Consider the following 20,755-nt stretch of genomic DNA (forward strand, 5'->3'; position numbering starts at 1 on the left):
AAAAGACGCTATTACTATTTCTCTCTTCCATGTAGGATAATTATGGGGTGTAAAGTTGTGCTTGTAAAGAAGGCATCTAAATAAAATTGGAGCTTGTATTTTGAAGTCTCAAAACGGACGTGACGTTATTTTTGTTTACAAATATAGCTAGCTAGCTACCTAAGAAGCAATCCGCTGGCAATTGTTTATTCAACGCCAGTTCAATTACAACAAGATAACAACATGAACGGAATTCACACTGTGTTGTTGGCTGACGCATAGTCATTCACATGGCACTATATACTTTGAGGTTAACATACATATTTAGTTTGGTTTTAGCTAGCTAGCATCATGAAGTTGACAAGCTAAATTGCTTACTAGCTTTGGTACGATATCAGTATTAACTATTGACGAGATTTTTGGGGACGTGGATCGTGTGGTATTTCTGCAAGCTCATTATGGAAGGAGTTCTCTATAAGTGGACAAATTATATGACAGGTAACGTTATGCATTTAATGTGTTTGGTCCATAGTTTAGCTAGCTAGCTTGACTATCTCGTTAGCATAGCTGTCACATTGACATTAAATTTAGCTAAGCTAACGTTAGCTTAGATACACAACCTACCCCTGCTTGTCTGCCCTTCACAGCCCTTGCTGTGTCATTTGATATATGTGTAAGGTAACTAACTTATAAGATGCTTACTAACTTACAACCTACACTTATGCACTAACCGACAAAACTCAACGATTTACGACGGAGCTGTGCTTGTGGGCGGACTGGAGCTGTCACATACCATTACCAATGTCGTGTGTAATTGCTGGCTGTTCTTTGGGTGCTGAAATCAGTCGTTTTTTTTTATGTGACGTTGATGTTCCAGTCTGCTCACACTAGTCAATTGTGTATGATTGCGACCTGCAATTCGGGGCGTTCCTGCGTGTGGGCGGTAACACCCCCCCAGCACGCCATCTTCATGCTTCTGTTACACTTTTGATATTCTGGATTTCCCCTGATTGTCTATGCGATTAAAATGTTGTCAAAAGGGAAATACAAGTGTCCTAGATATCTATCGGTGTCACCCTATCTCCGGCCTGCTGTGTATCGGAGTCCTCCTAGCTGGGTCATTCCTACATTACAGTACCTTTTGGACCTCATAACTTTAGAATACAAAACAAATATTTTTATTTTTATTCAGAAAAAGCACATCTTTGACTTTCAGAAAAACATATTGGTCAAACTAAGGCACTTGATCTATTTTAGGTGCATAATCCCATACGTATTGCATAATAATAACAGGGTGGAACCTAGCCTAAAGACCCTAGACAGAAATTAGCGTTTGGACCAGGAAAGTTTCCTTTCACGACCTCTGAGACAGAATGCTGAATAAAATACTTCACCGGTTGGTCCTTTTGCAGATAGGAATGTGAGACAAAATATTCACAGAGTAGTGTTATCAACCAGACATTAAGTAGGCCTATGCTGGTATGTTTATCGTTTGTATTTCTGGTTTTTATTTTCAGTACTGATGCAATTCGCATGTGACAAACACTTACATATGGCCGAGCCTAACCGAACAGGCAAACACTTCCAGCTGATTGTGAGGAAATGTGCTTCGGTCTCCTACATTCGGTTATGTTCGGCTATTTTTTTACATATTGAGCATCACGTGCAATGCGTCAACAGATTAAAAACACAAGCGACAGAACCCACCGGTGCCACAAAAAGTGGGGTAAACAACACTTTTCTGTGGATACCCCATCTCCACCTCCTACCGCCAAAATAACCAATAGCATGTACAACCAGTAAAGTAAGTGTAAATGTCATTTTATTTAACATTCTGCCTTGTAGAGACCATTACCTCTTTTTTTACAGCGACTTTCAGACTGATATTCATAATTAACCATGGAAACAGTGATATTTAGGCAAGGTAGAACCTAACAGGGTGGAAATGTGTAGCCTTAATTAGCCGTAACTCTGTGGGTGATTGAGATTAAACTAGCATAATGGTAAACATTTGAACAGGTTTTGAACTTCTATATGAAATGTTATTTAACATTTAGAAAATGTGTTAAATCTTCTCCAATTTAGCCTAATAGGGTGGAAATGCATGTGTGAGCCACCAAACAACAACATGAACATAGAAATAGGTGTTATGGATATGACATTGTCATTGAAAGCAAGTCTAAAGATGTGCTATGCAGAAATTGCTCTGTCATTTTCTGGTTGCTAAAATTCTTAATAGAATGGGCTATTTTCAGTTCATGTGACAAAATAAGCAAGGTTGTTATAGAGAATCATTGTACCATCTAAACTGTTGCGAAATATATTTTCCACAACCAAAAATATTGTATTTTCAGCTGTTTGAAGCTGGTGTACAAAACCGAGGCTAAAACTAAATTTAAGAATGGGAAGAATAGAAATAGTGCACATAGACTTGCTTTCTATGACAATTACATCTCTATAACTCATTTCTATGTGAATTTGGTCAGGTCACCCAAACAGTTACATATTACAGCTTTAAAGGAGAATTACGACAAACTAACAAGGTGGAAAGTGATAAAGGACACAGAACATTTTACATGCAATAAAAATAAATACAATCATGAAAAAAACATTTGAGAGATTTTATTAACTAGGACTATAAAATAATGAACACATTTTCTTTTTTTGGGGGGGGGGGGGGGTTATGGCTTATATTTCTATTAGAAATTGATGAATAACACCTGGGTACATGGCAAAAACACCCAAATCCACAGAAAAAATATTCAAAATGCATAAAATGCCCTTTCAATAGCCATATTTTGGTGTTTTTAAGGTAAAGGACACCTGATCTCATATTTAAAGTTTTTGGGATTCACATTTTAAACTAAATAAGAACTGATATTTCCTGGCGACAGAACAGGCACCGCAATGTAGGAATGACCCAGTTAACTAGCTAGCACACAGTGTATTTTGCTCCGTCTTGCCAAACACCTGGCCTCACCATCGATAACAGAACTGCGGAAAAGCAGTGACTGACAGGCAGGGGCGAGGGATACTGTCTACCGGTGTGCTAGCTAGCTACCTATCCCGCCTGCTGCTTGCTGTGTACCGGAGTCCTAGCTTGCGAACTAGCTAGCTAGCTAGCACCTATTGTCCTAAATGCCTGCCGAAGAACTGCCCTTGTTAACAGAACTTCAGGAAAACATTGCACGACAGGCGGGAGTGAAGGACACTGTTTACCATAGCTAGCGACCGTTGTCGCCCCGTCTTTTCTTCTGTGGAGTTTATCGTCAGTTGGCATCCATCGTTATGGTGCATTATTGCCACCTACTGTACTGGAGCGCCCCCACCTCCCGCTTGTGTACTGGAATTCTAGCTTAAAATGGACCAATATAAGTATAATGAGGGATTCCTGCTTATGCAAGAATGCCCACGTGCAATTCTGTCCCAAATTGCAGGTCGCAATTGCCCCCTTCTCACACTAGTCACCGCTCAACTCCATCGTAAATTGTGGAGTTGAGTTTAGGCTACCTGGAAGAGAGTGTTTCACTAGGTGTTCTTGGTAATACTGGTTGGTTGTGTTGATATCTAGCTAGCTTGATTCATCAATTGTCTGCACAGGAAGAACCAACCTGTAAAAACAGAAGTTGTCAGTGCAAGAAGAACTAACCTAGCTTATCTGAAATGATTACAGGGTGGCAGCCACGCTGGTTTGTTTTAGACGATGGAATAATTTCCTACTATGATTCTCAAGATGATGTCTGCAAAGGGAGCAAAGGAAGTATTAAGATGTCTGTCTGTGAAATCAAAGGTATGATTTGTTTCTGAAAGGCCTATATTGTGCCACTCACCCTATGAATTTGATAGTGGTTACATTTCTCAACTCCCATCCCTCAGCTGTTTTCCCAAATATTGGCAGGGTTTCTGCTTCATTGTTCTTTTAAATCCCAGATTGACAGTTAAACCCCTCTAATCTCAGTACAGGAAGTATTTGCTATTGAAATCTCAATTTATGGTTGATTCTTGTGCTGAAGGGTTGTGTTGACATATTTTTCATTAGTTCACCCCACCGACAATAACAGACTGGAACTGATCATACCAGGAGAGCAGCATTTTTACGTCAAAGCTGTCAATGCTGCCGAACGACAGAAGTGGCTTGTGGCACTTGGAAGTTCCAAAGCTGGCCTTGCTGACACGAGGGCCAATAAAGAAAAAGGTACTGACCCAGCAGTGTTTTCTTTGTTCGTCATTAATCTCCCTTGTGCTTGTCTCCCTCTCACATTGACCCTCGTGCGTTGTCATTCAGTGTCCTAATTGAACATGTACTGTATAGGCCTATCCTTTAGGGTGTTTTCACATATTGTCCTCTTTAAAATAACCAATCGCAGTCCTCTTTAAAGTGAACTTTTGGGTAAAAAAAGAAAAGAAAAAAGCTAAATAACTCCGTTCTCTTTGTATTCACACTGCCCTTGCCTTTGATTGAGGACTCAACTCTAGTTAATCTATTTTATGTTCCGAGTCCTCTTTGCATTCCATTCCTATGTTAAGAAAGGAACCAGGATATTTTTCAAACATTCAATCGATGCATTTTGGGTTTTTACAAAGTGCAGGACAAGCAATTCCATCAGATTGGGTTATCGGATTGTGTGATATACATACTTATAGCTACGAGGGACGCAAAAAGACAATACAGACTCAAACATGAATTCATTTTCGACAACGCAGACTCGCGACGCACTACAGACTGTCACAGACGACTGCAGCAAATCCAGCTGTGCAGTGCCCACTAAAGCAAAGCTGTCAGCACAGATGGTATCTCTGGTCCTGTTCTCTGAGTGTGTGCTGACCCGCAGGCGGGCATCTTGTCTGATATCTTTAACCTGTCCCAGACTGTAGTCCCCTCCTGCTTTAAGGAGCCCACCATGGTCCCAGTGCCCTAAAAAAAACAAGGTGACGTGCCCAAATGACTATCGTCACGCTAACCTCTGTCATCATGAAGTTCTTTGAGAGGCTGTTCATGGCCCACATGCCAGGCACACTGGACCCACTCCAACAGATCCACGGAAAATGCTATTTCCATCGCTGTTCACACGGCAAGACAAGAGAAAAACCTATGTGAGAATGCGCTTCATTGACTACAGTTCAGCATTCAACAATAATGTTTCCTCCAAGCTCAACACCAAACTTAGATCCCTGGGTCTGAACACCACTCTCTGCAACTGGATCCTAGACTTCCTGATGGCCAGACCACAGGCTGTGAGGATTGGCAACAGCACCTACCCTACACTGACTCTTAAAACAGGGGCCCCTCTTCAGTCCTCTGCTGTACTTCCCATTCACCCACGACTGTGTGGCTTTGCACGACACCAACTACATCATCAAGTTTGCTGACGACACCAAGGTTGTAGGCCTTTTAACCAATAACGACGAGTCAGCCTATAGGAAGGAGGTAGAGTTGATGTCGGAAGTTTACATACACCTTAGCCAAATACATTTAATCCCAGTAAAAATTCCCTGTCTTAGGTCAGTTAGGATCACCACTTTATTTTAAGAATGTTAAATGTCAGAATAATAGTAGAGAATTATTTATTTCAGCTTTTATTTCTTTCAACACATTCCCAGTCGGTCAGAGGTTTACAAACACTCAATTAGTATTTGGTAGCATTGCCTTTTAAATTGTTTAATTTGGGTCAAACGTTTTGTGTAGCCTTCCACAAGCTTCCCATAATAAGTTGGGTGAATTTTGGCCCATTCCTCCTGACAGAGCTGGTGTAACTGATTCAGGTTTGTAGGCCACCTTGCTCGCACACGCTTTTTCAGTTCTGCCCACACATTTTCTATGGGATTGAGGTCAGGGCTTTTACCGCTTCGAGAGTGTCCTGACCAATTGCATCACGGCCTGGTACGTTAATTGCTCCGTCCACGACCACAATGTCCTCTAGCAGGTGGTGAAGATGGCCCAATACATCACTGGGACCGTACTCCCACCCATCCAGGACATCTACTCAAAATGTTGCCTGAGGAAGGACCCCATCGTCAAGGACCCCACACACCCCAGCCACAAGCTGTTACCATCTGCCCTACGGTAAGGGAGGGAATGGAGCATGAAGTCGGATACCAACAGGCTCAGAGACAATTTCTGTCTACAAGCCATCAGACTGTTGAACACTTGAACTGGACTGACCACCTGCTCTGATTCTCCGCACCTTAGCACACACAAACTCACTTATGCATATAAACTCAGCTAAAAAAAGAAACGTCCCTTTTTCAGAATCCAGTCTTTCAAAAATAATTCGTAAAAATCCAAATAACTTCACAGATCTTCATTGTAAAGGGTTTAAACACTGTTTCCCATGCTTGTTCAATGCACCATAAACAATTAATGAATATATGCATTTGTGGAATGGTCGTTAAAACACTAACAGCTTACAGACGGTAGGCAATTAAGGTTACAGTTATGAAACTTAGGACACCAAAACAAAGATGCCCAGGGTGCCTGCTCATCTACGTGAACGTGCCTTAGGCATGCTGCAAGGAGGCATGAGGACTGCAGATGTGGCCATGGCAATAAATTGCCATGTCCGTACTGTGAGACACCTAAGACAGCGCTACAGGGAAACAGGACGGACAGCTGATCGTCCCTGTAGTGGCAGACCACATGTAACAACACCTGCACAGGATTGGTACATCCGAACATCACACCTGCGGGACAGGTACAGGATGGCAACAACAACTGCCCGAGTTACACCAGGAACGCACAATCCCTCCATCAGTGCTCAGACTGTACGCAATAGAGAGAGGCTGGACTGAGGGCTTGTATGCCTGTTGTAAGGCAGGTCCTCACCAGGCATCACTGGCAACAATGTCACCTATGGACACAAACCCACCGTAGCTGGACCAGACAGGACTGGCAAAAACTGCTCTTCACTGAAGAGTCGTGGTTTTGTCTCACCAGGGGGTAATGGTTGGATTCGCGTTTATCGTCAAAATAATGAGCGTTACACCGAGGCCTGTACACTGGAGCGGGATCGATTTGGAGGTGGAGTGTATCTGGGGCAGTGTGTCACAGCATCAATGGACTGAGCTTGTTGTCATTGCAGGCAATCTCAACTGGACCTGTTGGATCGGAGGGTGAGGGCTTGGGCCATTCCCCCCAGAAATGTCAGGGAGCTTGCAGGTGCCGTGGTGGAAGAGTGGGGTAAAATCTCACAGCAAGAACTGGCAAATCTGGTGCAGTCCATGAGGAGGAGATGCACTGCAGTACTTAATGCAGCTGGTGGCCACATAAGATACTGACTGTTACTTTTGATTTTGAGCCCCCTTTTGTTCAGAGACACTATTCTATTTCTGTTTGTCACATGTCTGTGGAACTTGATCCGTTTATGTCTGTTGTTGAATCTTATGTTCGTACGAATATTTACACATATATATCATTCGAAAATGAACGCAGTTGACAGTGAGAGGACGTTTCTTTTTTTTGCTGAGTTTACTTTCATGCTACACACACTTCACAACTGCTGCTACCAGGCTTTTATTATACTGCTCAGATTATACACTGCCCCACCCCTTCCACAATACACGTGTAAATATTTGACTATAAATTATCCCTTCCTGTATTATACCTATGCTAAAATGTTTATTCTATTCTACTGAGCTACTTACATTATTTTATTATTTCTTATTGTTGCATTGTCGAGAAGGAACCTGCAAGTAAGCATTTTGTTGGACGATGTATATCATGTGTATTCCGTAAATATAACTAATAAAACTTCAAACTAACATTTTGGAAGCTAATAGATTGCATTTAGTTAAAAGATGAGACAATTCTAATCAGAACATATTAGCATGTACATATTATTGGTAACAGAATAAATAGCAGAAGAATACTGCAGATTAAATAATGCTGTTATGGCGAAGGTGCATAAAGATGGAGGAATTCAGATATGACGTCTTTGTTTGGGCACTATCCACAGACTTTTTAATCTATGACGTGATACGGTTCATTCAATGTACCTATAAATCAGCACAATCTACTTTTTCATTTTTTTTCTAATTGCCGCCGTCTTTGAACTTGAATTGGGATCATTCATGTACAGTGCCTTCAGAAAGTATTCACACCCCTTGACTTTTTACATGTTTTGTTGTGTTACATCCTTAATTTGTAGGCTATAAAAATAGATAAAGAGAGCCGCACACTCAAGCTCCCAGGGTAAACCTGAATTTCTCTCTCGCTGGCCTACAAACAATACCCAATAATGTCTAAGTGGAATTATGTTTTTCTGAAATGTTTACAAATGAATAAAAATGTAATGTCTTGAGTCAGTAAGTATTCAACCCCTTTGGTATGGCAAGCCTAAATAAGTTCAGGAGTAAAATAATTGCTTAAATTTATTTTACTTTCAGCAGAACAATAACCTAAAACACATGGCCAAATCTACATTGGAGTATATCACATATTGCAAACAAATAACATATTATCGTGCCAGTACAAATCTCTACACATATTTGGGAATTTCACTCCAGCCTTGAAAATCGCTAATCAATATCCAATAACGGCACATGTTTTTCCCACGAACTTTCACATCATCATCTCTGTTTTGTGGCACCAATGTGAGGGGCAGGGGAAACAGTGTTGCAGTAGTCTGTGTGGTGCGGGAATAATGACAAGCAAACCTGGGGAGCTTTATGTTCACAATGCCCTTAAAAAGGGAACCGAACTAAAAACACCCTTAGATGAGTGATCATGTGTTACCTTTGCCTGGATGCCAGTCTGTTTATGCTCTCTTGCTGACTACTCCTTATGGAATTGTGATGCCAAATGACGGAAATTAAGTTGGAAATAGCAGTGTTTCCCCTTCAAGCATATCGCAATCGTGGTCGCAATGGTAACAAAATATATGGAGATGTATGCCCAAGAAAGAACCCATCTCCCCCGAAGGGAGACCCCCCTCACCGCTAACTCTGACACTGCTGCTGGAAAGAAATCCTAGTGGGAAACTGAAGAGCACCAACAGATCTAGGACCACTGACCAGGCTAGAGTTACAGTACCTTACCTTAAAGGTCCTCTCACTAACATAAGTGTTCTGTTTTTTTATTGGAAGAAATAACAGAGACGACAGAATCTCTGAAAACGAAGATGTCCGAGCTGCGTCTCTACTGTGACTTGCTAATGCAGCAGGTCCACACGATACAGGAGTCTGTGGGCCAGGAGGACCAGGAAAGAGACCACTCCAATTCCAGCTCGGAGGTAACTATACCTGCAAGGTTTTAGCTAGACTGTGTCCCAAATGGCACCCTTTTTCCTACATACTGCACTTCATTTGCCCGGAGACCTATGGGCCCCAGTCAAAAGTAGTGCACTGTATGGAATAGGGTGCCATAGGGATGCAGCCCAAGTGTTGGCTGTCAGGAATCGCCAGCGTGGCGGCAGGTAGCCTAGTGGTTAGAGTATTGGGCCAGTAACTGAAAGGTTGTTAGATCGAATCCCTGAGCTGACGAGGTAAAAAAATCTGTCTTTCTGCCCCTGAACAAGGCAGTTAACCCACCGTTCCCCAGACGCCGAAGACGTGGATGTTGATTATGGCAGCCCCCCCGCACCTCTCTGATTCAGAGGGGTTGGGTTAAATGTGAAAGACACATCTCAGTTGAATGCATTCAGTTATACAGTGAAGGAAAAAAGTATTTGATCTCCTGCTGATTTTGTACATTTGCCCACTAACAAAGAAATGATTAGTCTATAACTTTAATGGTAGGTTTGTTTGGAACAGTGAGAGACAGAATAACAACAAAAAAATCCAGAAAAACGCATGTCAAAAATGTTATAAATTGATTTGCATTTTAATGAGGGAAATAAGTATTTGACCCCTATGCAAAACATGACTTAGTCCTTGGTGGCAAAACCCTTGTTGGCAATCAGAGGTCAGACGTTTCTTGTAGTTGGCCACCAGGTTTGCATACATCTCAGGAGGGATTTTGTCACACTCCTTTTTGCAGATCTTCTCCAAGTCATTAAGGTTTCAAGGCTGACGTTTGGCAACTCGAACCTTCAGCTCCCTCCACAGATTTTCTATGGGATTAAGTTCTGGAGACTGGCTAGGCCACTCCAGGACCTTAATGTGCTTCTTCTTGAGCCACTCCTTTGTTGCCTTGGGCGTGTGTTTTGGGTCATTGTCATGCTGGAATACCCATCCACGACCCATTTTCAATGCCCTGGCTGAGGGAAGGAGATTCTCACCCAACGGTACATGGCCCCGTCCATCGTCCCTTTGATGTGGTGAAGTTGTCCTGTCCCCTTAGCAGAAAAACACCCCCAAAGCATAATGTTTCCACCTCCATGTTTGACGGTGGAGATGGTGTTCTTGGGATCATAGGCAGCATTCCTCCTCCTCCTCCAAACACGGCGAGTTGAGTTGATGCCAAAGAGCTCCATTTTGGTCTCATCTGACCACAACACTTTCACCCAGTTGTCCTCTGAGTCATTCAGATGTTCATTGGCTAACTTCAGATGGGCATGTATATGTGCTTTCTTGAGCAGGGGACCTTGCGGGCGCTGCAGGATTTCAGTCCTTCACGGCGTAGTGTGTTACCAATTGTTTTCTTGGTGACCATGGTCCCAGCTGCCTTGAGATCATTGACAAGATCCTCCCGTGTAGTTCTGGGCTGATTCCTCACCGTTCTCATGATCATTGCAACTCCACAAGGTGAGATCTTGCATGGAGCCCCAGGCCGAGGGAAATTGACAGTTCTTTTGTGTTTCTTCCATTTGCGAATAATCGCACCAACTGTTGTCTCCTTCTCACCAAGCTGCTTGGCGATGGTCTTGTAGCCCTTTCCAGCCTTGTGTAGGTCTACAATCTTGTCCCTGACATCCTTGGAGAGCTCTTTGGTCTTGGCCATGGTGGAGAGTTTGGAATCTGATTTGATTGATTGCTTCTGTGGACAGCTGTCTTTTTATACAGGTAACAAGCTGCGATTAGGAGCACTCCCTTTAAAATTTGCTAATGAGGCCTAGTGCACTTGTGATGGCCGATATGCAGTTCGCGTGCTCCGTATTTCAAAGCCATATCAGACATCTTGATTGTAAAACTGTGTGCTTGGAGCTAAATATTGAGAGTTCAGAAATAAAAAGTATACCTACAGAAAGCCGAGTTCCTCCTCTCTTTTTTGCATGGACAACTTGCTTCCAAAGTTGTTTTACCCCCGCTATTGCATTTGTTTATGTTATACAATCATAATGCATTTTTCGGGGTGCACGAGGGGGGAGAAGAGCGTGTGAGAGACTCACTCATTGCATCAGCCAGCCCCGTCAAAACAGGCACAGTGGCAGGGCAGACAATTTCATTACAGAAACCATGAGGATAATGCACTTTACTGTTTGACAAAAGCATGGGTTTATCCACCCAAAACATCTTGAAGTTTTGATTGAGGTGACCAGGTAAAATGTGCAACTCTCACCGGTATGTCCAATTTTAAAAATGTAACCTTCACAACCAAGTCAAAGGGTCGTGAAATGTGACTAAATGGTTGTAGTTTGGAGCATTGTAAACTCTTCAAGCCCTTTTTAGTAACAAATTGTGTTGCCAATTTAAGGAGTAGTTTCTTCACACCACCTAAGAAAGCCTGAGGCCCATGTAGTAATATATTAGGCTTAATATTGTGTATATTTATGTATTTTATTTTTGTCCGTGCCCAACTCCAATTGTAGTTGACTGATTCACCTCTCCTTGTCTTTTCTTTGTTGCTCCAGACTCTGAATGAGGCCTCCTCTTTACTGAGTGCCACTTGTAACACCTTCATCAAAACACTGGAAGAATGTATGAAGATGGCCAACTCCAAGTTCAAGACAGACATGGTCCTGTTGAACCCTCCAGATGACATGATGATCTCCCCTGTTTCTCCTTCCCCAATACAGATGGCCCGGGTAGGATGGTATTCAATGTACTGTCTAGCTCCGGAGTGAAGTTTCCCCTAGGTACAGATCTTGGATCAGATTCCCCTCCCCAATCCAATTGGTGGGGCAAATGCAAAACTTCACCCATGATCAATGTCTAGGGGCAACTTCACCATACTCTGTACAGCTTCATCACAGGGGTGTTCATTAGGGCATGCAACAGACAACATTATAAAACATATTGCAAAATTAGCATTTCGTATTGGAAAATGACAGGTTGTCACTCCGTTTCAATCCATTTTCTCCCATTTGGTGCCTAATGAACACTACCCAGATGTCTTATCTCTTTTTGTCTCTTATCTCTTCTTATCTGCTGCATCCTTGCTTGACTTGATCCAAAGCACAGCTATACAGTCCCCTATGAATTCTAAACAAGAATATAAACTCAACATGCAACCATTTAAAAGATTTGCATTTCATATTCCCCATGTTAGAAATAACTTTACCCGCCGAATGACACCTATAACCTTCCACCCAGTGGACAAGGGAGGTGCTTTTACTGTACAAGAATATCCTGTCTATAAAACTGAATTACTCCAAGTTCTATAAGAGACTCACTACTAACTCGACAAAACAATGTGTGGCTGTAATCTAACACACTCACCAAGGGCATGCGCAATGGTGATATCACCAAAAGAGAACACAGATTATTGTGTAAAAACAGCTCTACGCTGGTAATCTGCACTCCCTAAAATACTGTTGAAATACAATACCTTCAGAAAGTATTTACACCCCTTGACTTTTTCAACATTTTGTTGTTACAAAGTGGGATTAAAAAATACTTTGTAAAGTCAAAGTGGAAGAAAAATTATAACATTTGTAAAAAATGATTCATAATTGAAACACGAATATCTTGATTAGATAAGTATTCAACCTCCTGAAGTAATACATGTTAGAATCACCTTTGGGAGCTATTACAGATGTGAGTCTTTTTGGGTAAGTCTCTAAGAGCTTTCCTCACCTGGATTGTGCAATATTTGCTCGTTATTCTTTTCTAAATTCTTCAAATGCTGCCAAATTGGTTGTGGATCATTGCTAGACAACCATTTTGAGGACTTGCCAATAGATTTTCAAGCCGATTTAAGTAAAAACTGTAACTCGGCCACTCATGAACATGGTTAACAACTCCAGTGTAGATTTGGTCTTGGGTTTTAGGTTATTGTCCTGCTGAAAGTTGAATTAATCTCCCAGTGTCTAGTGGAAAGCAGACTGAACCATTTTTTCCTCTAGGATTTTGCCTGTGCTTAGCTCCATTCGGTTTCTTTTTATCCTGAAAAAATCCCCAGTCCTTAATGATTACAAGCATACCCATAACATGATGCAGCCACCACTATGCTTGCACATATGCAGAGTGGTACTCAGTAATGTGTTGTATTGGATTTGCCCCAAACATAACACTTTGTAATCAGGAAAAAAGGGAATTGCTTTGCCATATTTTTTTGCATTATTACTTTAGTGCCTTGTTGCAAATAGGATGCATGTTTTGGAATATTTTTATTCTGTCCAGGCTTCCTTTTCACTCTGTCAATTAGGTTAGTATTGTGGAGTAACTACAATGTTGTTGATTGATCCTCAGTTTTCTCCTATCACAGCCATTAAACTCTGTAACTGTCTTAAAGTCACCATTGGCCTTGTGCTGAAATCCCTGACAACTAAGTTAGGAAGGACGCCTGTATGTTTGTAGTGACTGTGTGTGTTGATGCACCATCCAAAGTGTAATTAATAACTTCACCATGCTCAAAGGGATATTCAATGTCTGTTTAAAAAGAAAATGATTTTATCCATCTACCAATAGGTGCACTTCTTTGCGAGGCATAGGAAAACCTCCCTGGTCTTTGTGGTTGAAACTGTTTGAAATTCACTGCTCGACTGTGGGACAATTATCTGTATGTGTGAGGTACATAGATGAGGTAGTCATTCAAAAATCAAGTGGATCCCTGCAATGCAAGGATTTATTTAGCAACACTCCATCCATTACACATGGTTCTCCCTCTCAAGTGCTCCTTCTCAAGGATGCTTTCAAATCAATATATATTTTTTGCCTTTCCATCAAGTTAATAGGTTATTGTCATCAGTGCTATTGAAAATCAGATAGCTTCCTTATGTTTCAGTAAACCATTAGCCAACACTTTAAAGATTAAATTAAATGTCATGAAAGTTTACTATCGCTTCATTTTATTCCAGTGATTTAAATATATATTTTCCTGTTATTATAAACTGTGGGCTAGAACAATTCAATTAAAGGCCTATCACAAACCTGTTTTTGTAGGTGATTCTGGTAGGCTGATAAAAGCATGTTGTTCGCAGCATAAACCAGCCTATTATCTCGGAAATTCCTGAATTTGTTGGTGATGGATACTTTACTTTAGGCTACTGTTAAAGAACTCACAGGCTATTTCTCTGCCAGAGCGCGTAAGATAACTAGTCCTACTGGTAAATGCAGTCTAAAGCAATTTCCTTATATCACGTTACCTCCCTACATTGATTCTATTGTTTACGTGTAGTGTCGCACACATTTAATTCAACATTTAAATTCTAGCTCACAGTCAAGGATGGCTGTGTATTCCCTCCAGCAGTGGTGAAGTGTAGGCCTACGACGATGCAGCCTTTTGACACGGTCCTGCTGAACTCTGTGCCGGTCCCTACTTAAATGTAATAAAACATTTTTTAAATAGCATCCACACACGGCGGCGGCTTTATCAATGCATTTCTTTTTCAATTTGAGGCTTTTCAAATATATTACTTTCTCTTGTCTATATTCTCACTAATATTCCTTTATGTAATTAAGCTTTTACATGTGTATTTTTCTGTCTTTAATAATAATTAGAATATATTTGTCGAGCACATTTCCCAAACTCATTGCACATGTGAAGCTTGTTGGTGCTTGTTGCGGCACGCAAATCAATTGACTTTGGCAGTTTGAGATGATTATTTATGAAAAGAAGCTCAAAGTGGCCTTTTATTTACTATTTATTTCTGATATTTTAGCTTAATTAAATGGATTTATGTTATGGTGTTTCTATTCCAAGAAAAACATTTGACAGTAGCCTATGTATTGCCTACCTAAAACATATGTTAATACATTTGAAGTCCTTCAAAATTGAAATTACATTTCCTACAGTTAGAAAGTAGAATAATAAACTAGATATAGACTACGGTGGATGGAGTAGGCTAAATGATTACAACCGAATAGGCCTAATTGAAATAGTGATAAAGGAAACAACAAATGCTTGGCGGGGCATGCCCAGAGCTTGTGGCTGAGCAGTACCAGAGTGACATTGGAGTGGAAGAGAAGGCCGACACCATTTTTTAAATCTGCTCAAATTACGCTCTGCGGCCTACTTACATGCTCTGGCATTCAAAAGCAGCCCTGCATGATCAAAGAACTGTCAATTAATAATCATATCAATGGATGGAATGGCTACAACAAATGAGGTCTAATTGTCATTCAAACGAGATAAGTGGTTGAAACTACTTATACTAATTTGTTTAAAATAGGTACTACCGTTTGAATGACAAATTAGATAATTGTTCGAAAAAGATACTAAAAGTTATTTGAACAAGATACTAAGTCGTTCTAGTGAGAATTCCAAGAGTGTACATTTTATATATTTTTTTGCCTCTGGCTTCTGTAGACTTGAACAGAGACTGTGTTTTAGTTTCCTATGCTACTTACTTTTTATACACCTGTTTTGGAATATACCACAATTACGGATGTTCACTTTTATGCTGCTGTGAATAGGCTCAATATAGGAATCATATTTTGTCATTTTAAAGTCCTTGATATTCAGTGATAGGCACAGGTACTAACGGTGTCCATTCCTTTTTTCATTTGCAGATGAAGCGGTCCATAAGTTACCCGGGCACGTACAACTTCGACAGGTATTATTGCGTACAGAAAACATTCCACTGGTTCTACTACAAAGGTCCTTGTCATTACCAGTGTGCTTCTAGGTGTAGAGTGAATTTGCCCTTAGACGCTGATCTTGGGACAGTTTTATATTTCCCCCACTAATGGTTAGGGTTGGGGAAGCTGATCCTAGATCTGTATCTAGGGGAAAATTCACCCTGGAGCTGTGTTTCTAAGTGAAGCCGTTGTCATTTCCAGGTCTGGTCTCCCGCCAAAGGAGGGTGTGATATCAGGTCAAAGGTCAACCCAGAGGAGGATACGGACTTGTTCGGACACAGAGACTCACAGTGACAGCTGTGTTTATGAGATGGACCGTAAGAGATATTTGAACGAACAAACACATACACGCACACTGCTCCCCTCAAACGTTACAGTAATTACCAAATTATGTCACTTCTCAGACTCTACGTTTGTGAATTCACATACAAGACATCTTCCATGTGTTTTCATTTTATTTATTCATATTCCTACCCTGCCTTTCTAAGGTCCTCAAAAGCCAAGTTAACAAACAGATCACCGACCATTTCGAATCCCACCGTACCTTCTCTGCTATGCAATCTGGTTTCCGAGCTGGTCATTGGTGCACCTCAGCCTCGCTCAAGGTCCTAAACGATATCATATCCGCCATCGATAAGAGACAATACTGTGCAGCTGTATTCATCGACCTGGCCAAGGCATTCGACTCTGTCAATCACCACCTTCTTATCGGCAGACTCAACAGCCTTGGTTTCTCAAATGACTGCCTCGCCTAGTTCACCAACTACTTCTCAGATAGAGTTCAACATGTCAAATCAGAGGACCTGTTGTCCGGACCTCTGGTATCAAATTTATTTATATAGCCCCCCTTACATCAGCTGATATATCAAAGTGCTGTACAGAAACCCAGCCTAAAACTCCAAACAGCAAGCAATGCAGTTGTAGAAGCACGGTGTGGTAGTCTCTTCTCGGGCTGACCCATTTTTCTGTATATATCAATGATGTCGCTCTTGCTGCAGGTGATTCCTTGATCCCACCTCTACGCTTTACGACACCATTCTGTATAATTCTGACCCTTCTTTGGACACTGTGTTAACTAACCTCCAGACGAGCTTCAATGCCATCCAACTCTCCTTCCGTGGCCTCCAACTGCTCCTAAATGCAAGTAAAACTAAATGCATGCACTTCAACCGATCGCTGCCCGCACGTCCAGCATCACTACTTTGAACGGTTCTGACTTAGAATATGTGTCTGGTTAGACTGTAAACTCTCCTTCCAGACTCACATTAAGCATCTCCAATCCAAAATTAAATCTAGAATCTCGCAACCAAGCATCCTTCACTCGTGCTGCCAAACATACCCTCGTAAACTGACTATCCTGCCGATCCTTGACTTCGGCAATGTCATTTATAAAATAGCCTCCAACACTCTACTAGGGAAATTGGATGCAGTCTATCACAGTGCCATCCGTTTTGTCACCAAAGCCCCATATTACCCACCACTGCGACCTGTATGCTATTGTTGGCTGGCCCTCGGTTCATATTTGTCGCCAGACCCACTGGCTCCAGGTCATCAACAAGTCTTTGCTAGGTAAAGCCCCGCCTTATCTCAGCTCACTGGTCACCATACAGCACCCACCAGTAGCAAGCGCTCCAGCAGATATATTTCACTGGTCACCCCCAAAGCCAATTCCTCTTTTGGCCGCCTTTCCTTCCAGTTCTCTGCTGCCAATGACTGGAATGAATTGCAAAAATCACAGAAGATGGAGACTCGTATCTCCCTCACAAACTTTAAGCACCAGCTGTCAGAGCAGCTCACAGATCACTGCACCTGTACATAGCCCATCTGTAAATAGCCCATCCAACTACCGCATCCCCATACTGTTATTTATTTTTGCTCCTTTGCATCCCAGTATCTGTTTTCTACGCATTCATCTTCTGCACATCTATCACTTCAGTGTTTAATTGCTAAATTGTAATTATTTTGCCACTATGGCCTATTTATTGCCTTACCTCCCTTATCTTACCTAATTTTCACACACTGTATATAGACTTTTTATCTATTGTGTTATTGACTGTATGTTTGTTTATTCCATGTGTAACTCTGTGTTGTTTGTGTCGCACTGCTTTGCTTTATCTTGGCCAGGTCGCAGTTGTAAATGAGAACTTGTTCTCAACTAGCCTACCTGGTTAAGTAAAGGTGAAATAAATAAAAAGTGTATTTTTTTAGCTTTTTGTTATGTTAGTTCAGTATTTTTCTTGCACACATACATTCCCTTTTTCTAAGTTGTTAGTCGGGGCTGGTGTGTAGTGTGTAGGGAGGGCACAACGTACCTAAACACTTTGGGTTCTAATTGGACAAGTTCATGTATGATGAGGCACCTCCATTTCAAAATACTTTCTCCTGTATTCTCCTGCTGAAAATGAGCCTGGTCTCCATTTTGTCTCATCCATACAGGCACTGCTGTGCTGTGTCTCAATGCCAGTGTGAACGGGGACTCCTCCCACAGTATCCCCGAGGAGTGTGGTGCCATCAGTCCTACCAGTCCCCGAGCTATGTCAGACACTCCAGATACTGACCTGTCCATCTGACCTGTCCTGTCACTCACCAAATACATTGCAGTATCTTCAGATAAAGAGACTTTAGAAGTGTTTTGTGAATCCAGGTCCTGGAGTTGAGATTGGTCGTCTGCTGTCAAGTGACTGGTCCGTCTGGTCAGTAGGCCTGTGCAAACTTGTAGGCATAGTACTGTCTATCTTTTCTGAATAATGACTTGGCTAAAGCGTGAATAGCTGAATGTATCAGGTACTTCAGTTACTCTACTGAAGTTAGACTGATCTGAGGCTACTGTAATGTGAGGTGTTACTAAGGTTGTGTTCATTAGGGCACGCAATGGGAAAAAATTTGTGTTTCTTATTGAACAACTCTAGTTGTCCTTCCCTGTCATTTTCTTCCCTTCAGTGCCTAATGAACACTCCCCAGCTTTTATTGCTCACATACTGCAATGCAGTCACTGCTTGGCAATGCGTTAATGGTATTTTCAAAAAGTATTGTATTTTTTTCCTGTGGAAGCATTGCTTTGCACTTTAAGAATTATGGATCAAAACAAAGTCCTTTTTGAATGTTTGTACTATTCCAGGAAGTTTTATGTTATTATTGCAGAATAAAATGTTTGATATGCAACATTACTGTTCATTCACTATGGAGTGAAAAATTGTCCTTGAAACACAGAGGTGGGACATATTAGCCTTTAACCAAAACCCTTAAATGTTAGGGTTGCTAACTGTGCCAAGGACCAATTCAGAATGTGTGGATGTGGGTACATTTTCATCAATGGGCTGAGTTCACATGCATCTCCTGGTACCCCGGATGGGCAGAGTTTTGTCTATTTTAGACCATTCCGGTCCTAAAGTGAAATCTCCACCCTCCCAAGTCACTGGGAGATGCAAAACAAACTTGCCCAATATTTCAAATTTGGCAAGCCCCCAGTGTTCACCATATTGCTATGTGACAGACACTTTTTATTGTTATTTTTTTAAGTTATGTTTGCCATTCATTACATCCACCAAAAAATAGTAATGCCTTAACAGAGATTCTGGGCATGGAAGGAGTTATGTGACTGTATGATGTTGATGTTTGAAATGTGAAGATGTGTCTTAAAAATGAAGTGAAATCACTTGTTTGTATATCATTTCTACATTGATTGTATCATAATACTGTTAATTCTGACAGAAGACAAAGGTCGATGTTTTCGTGGGTGCAAAAGAATTGTGCAATGTCCAAAATTACTGTCAACCTCATATTGCAGGTGATTACATTATTTTTTTATAACACACATTGTTAAAGAAAAGTTCCTAATTAAAGTATGCTGCCAGATTATATAATGAGGGTTATGGCAATTTTTGCACTTCCCACAATTATTTAGCACTATGAAAATGTCCTTTGGAAATATGTTGCAATGAGAAGCAGGGCTCATCTTCATAGTGCCTCAGTGTAGAAGTGCTGATCTAGGATCAGTTTAGCATTTTATACCATAATGAATCAAATTATATGGGTAGGAGTTTGCCGATTCTAGATCAGTACTACTATTCAAAAAACATTTTAGACTATCGCCCTCTTGGTGTATCTGACAGAAACCTGTCATATTGGACAGTTGTGTCTCTCTATTCTGAAAGGCTGTCACAAATAGCCTAACCCCTTTTCATCTTAAGAATAAGATGAATTATGCAATGCATTCATTATCTGTGAAAGAATTTCAGATGCCAGTCAGTTTTAAGCTTCTCGGAGAGAACCGACAATGAAGTGACACAGCCACATATCTATGCCAGCAGGGGGTGCTGCTGACATATTGATGACCCATTTCAAGCACCTGACCTCCAGGGTTGCACACACCTGCCACTGTGAAGGAGACCAATTTACTAAATGTCACACAATGAGAATCTCAATTGCCTTTCCTTGTGTCCTTCAGCCTCCTTTTGGGGTTTGAAAGATCGAAAGGGAGGTCCCTCCTTTCTGATCTCATCCAATGGTTTTTAAGGAGGCAAGGAATCAAGGAAATGCAATTGAAATTCTCCCTATGTCAGTGTAGTGACTGTAAGGATCCCACACTGAGGATGACCTCTGTGGCCCGTTCTTCCATGGACAATAATATGGTGCATGTTGCATCTCCATTTTTTTGCTTTTTATTCAAAAAAATGTTGGTTGCTTTTTTACTTCTTTTTACTCAAAAAAGCTCTATCATAAAAACCTTCCTGCTGACATGCTAAATTTTTGGGACCATATCAACAGCGGACTTCTATCCAAACATTATTTTTGGGGGAAAGTGCAAGCAGGTCAAAGCATCACTGACATGGAACTAGGTCTACGTGTTAATGTAATGAATGATAGCTTAGGAATTGTACAGTAGTTTGTTCACACCGCAACAACATGTGGTATGAATACTTTCTGAAAGCACTGTTGT

At 41.2% G+C, this 20,755-nt stretch overlaps 1 protein-coding gene across 2 annotated transcripts; it reads left to right on the forward strand.

Annotated features, from left to right (window-relative positions):
* Positions 1–125: 125 nt before the first annotated feature.
* Positions 126–19,676, forward strand: plekha3 (pleckstrin homology domain containing, family A (phosphoinositide binding specific) member 3). 2 transcript variants are annotated; one of them, XM_020482734.2, is made up of 8 exons: positions 126–477; positions 3,653–3,769; positions 4,019–4,174; positions 9,061–9,206; positions 11,706–11,879; positions 15,748–15,791; positions 16,018–16,133; positions 18,253–19,676. In XM_020482734.2, exons 1-8 carry the CDS (start codon positions 438–440, stop codon positions 18,384–18,386), a joined length of 927 nt encoding a protein of 308 aa, XP_020338323.1. In that variant the 5' UTR covers positions 126–437; the 3' UTR covers positions 18,387–19,676. The 2 variants fall into 2 exon arrangements, with proteins under 2 accessions (XP_020338323.1, XP_020338324.1); XM_020482735.2 differs by lacking the exon at positions 126–477 and adding an exon at positions 1,658–1,783.
* Positions 19,677–20,755: the final 1,079 nt, after the last annotated feature.

Source organism: Oncorhynchus kisutch, linkage group LG5 (assembly GCF_002021735.2).
Source record: "Oncorhynchus kisutch isolate 150728-3 linkage group LG5, Okis_V2, whole genome shotgun sequence".
Lineage (NCBI taxonomy): Eukaryota > Metazoa > Chordata > Actinopteri > Salmoniformes > Salmonidae > Oncorhynchus > Oncorhynchus kisutch.

What these genes read in the sequence shown, in the direction of transcription:
- plekha3 (XM_020482734.2), top strand. Translation starts at nt 438, where the DNA reads ATGGAAGGAGTTCTCTATAAGTGGACAAATTATATGACAG. An exon ending in GTCTGTCTGTGAAATCAAAG is followed by an intron (nt 3,770 to 4,018) that starts GTATGATTTGTT and finishes ATTTTTCATTAG; the next exon opens with TTCACCCCACCGACAATAAC. An exon ending in CTGTGTTTATGAGATGGACC is followed by an intron (nt 16,134 to 18,252) that starts GTAAGAGATATT and finishes TCATCCATACAG; the next exon opens with GCACTGCTGTGCTGTGTCTC.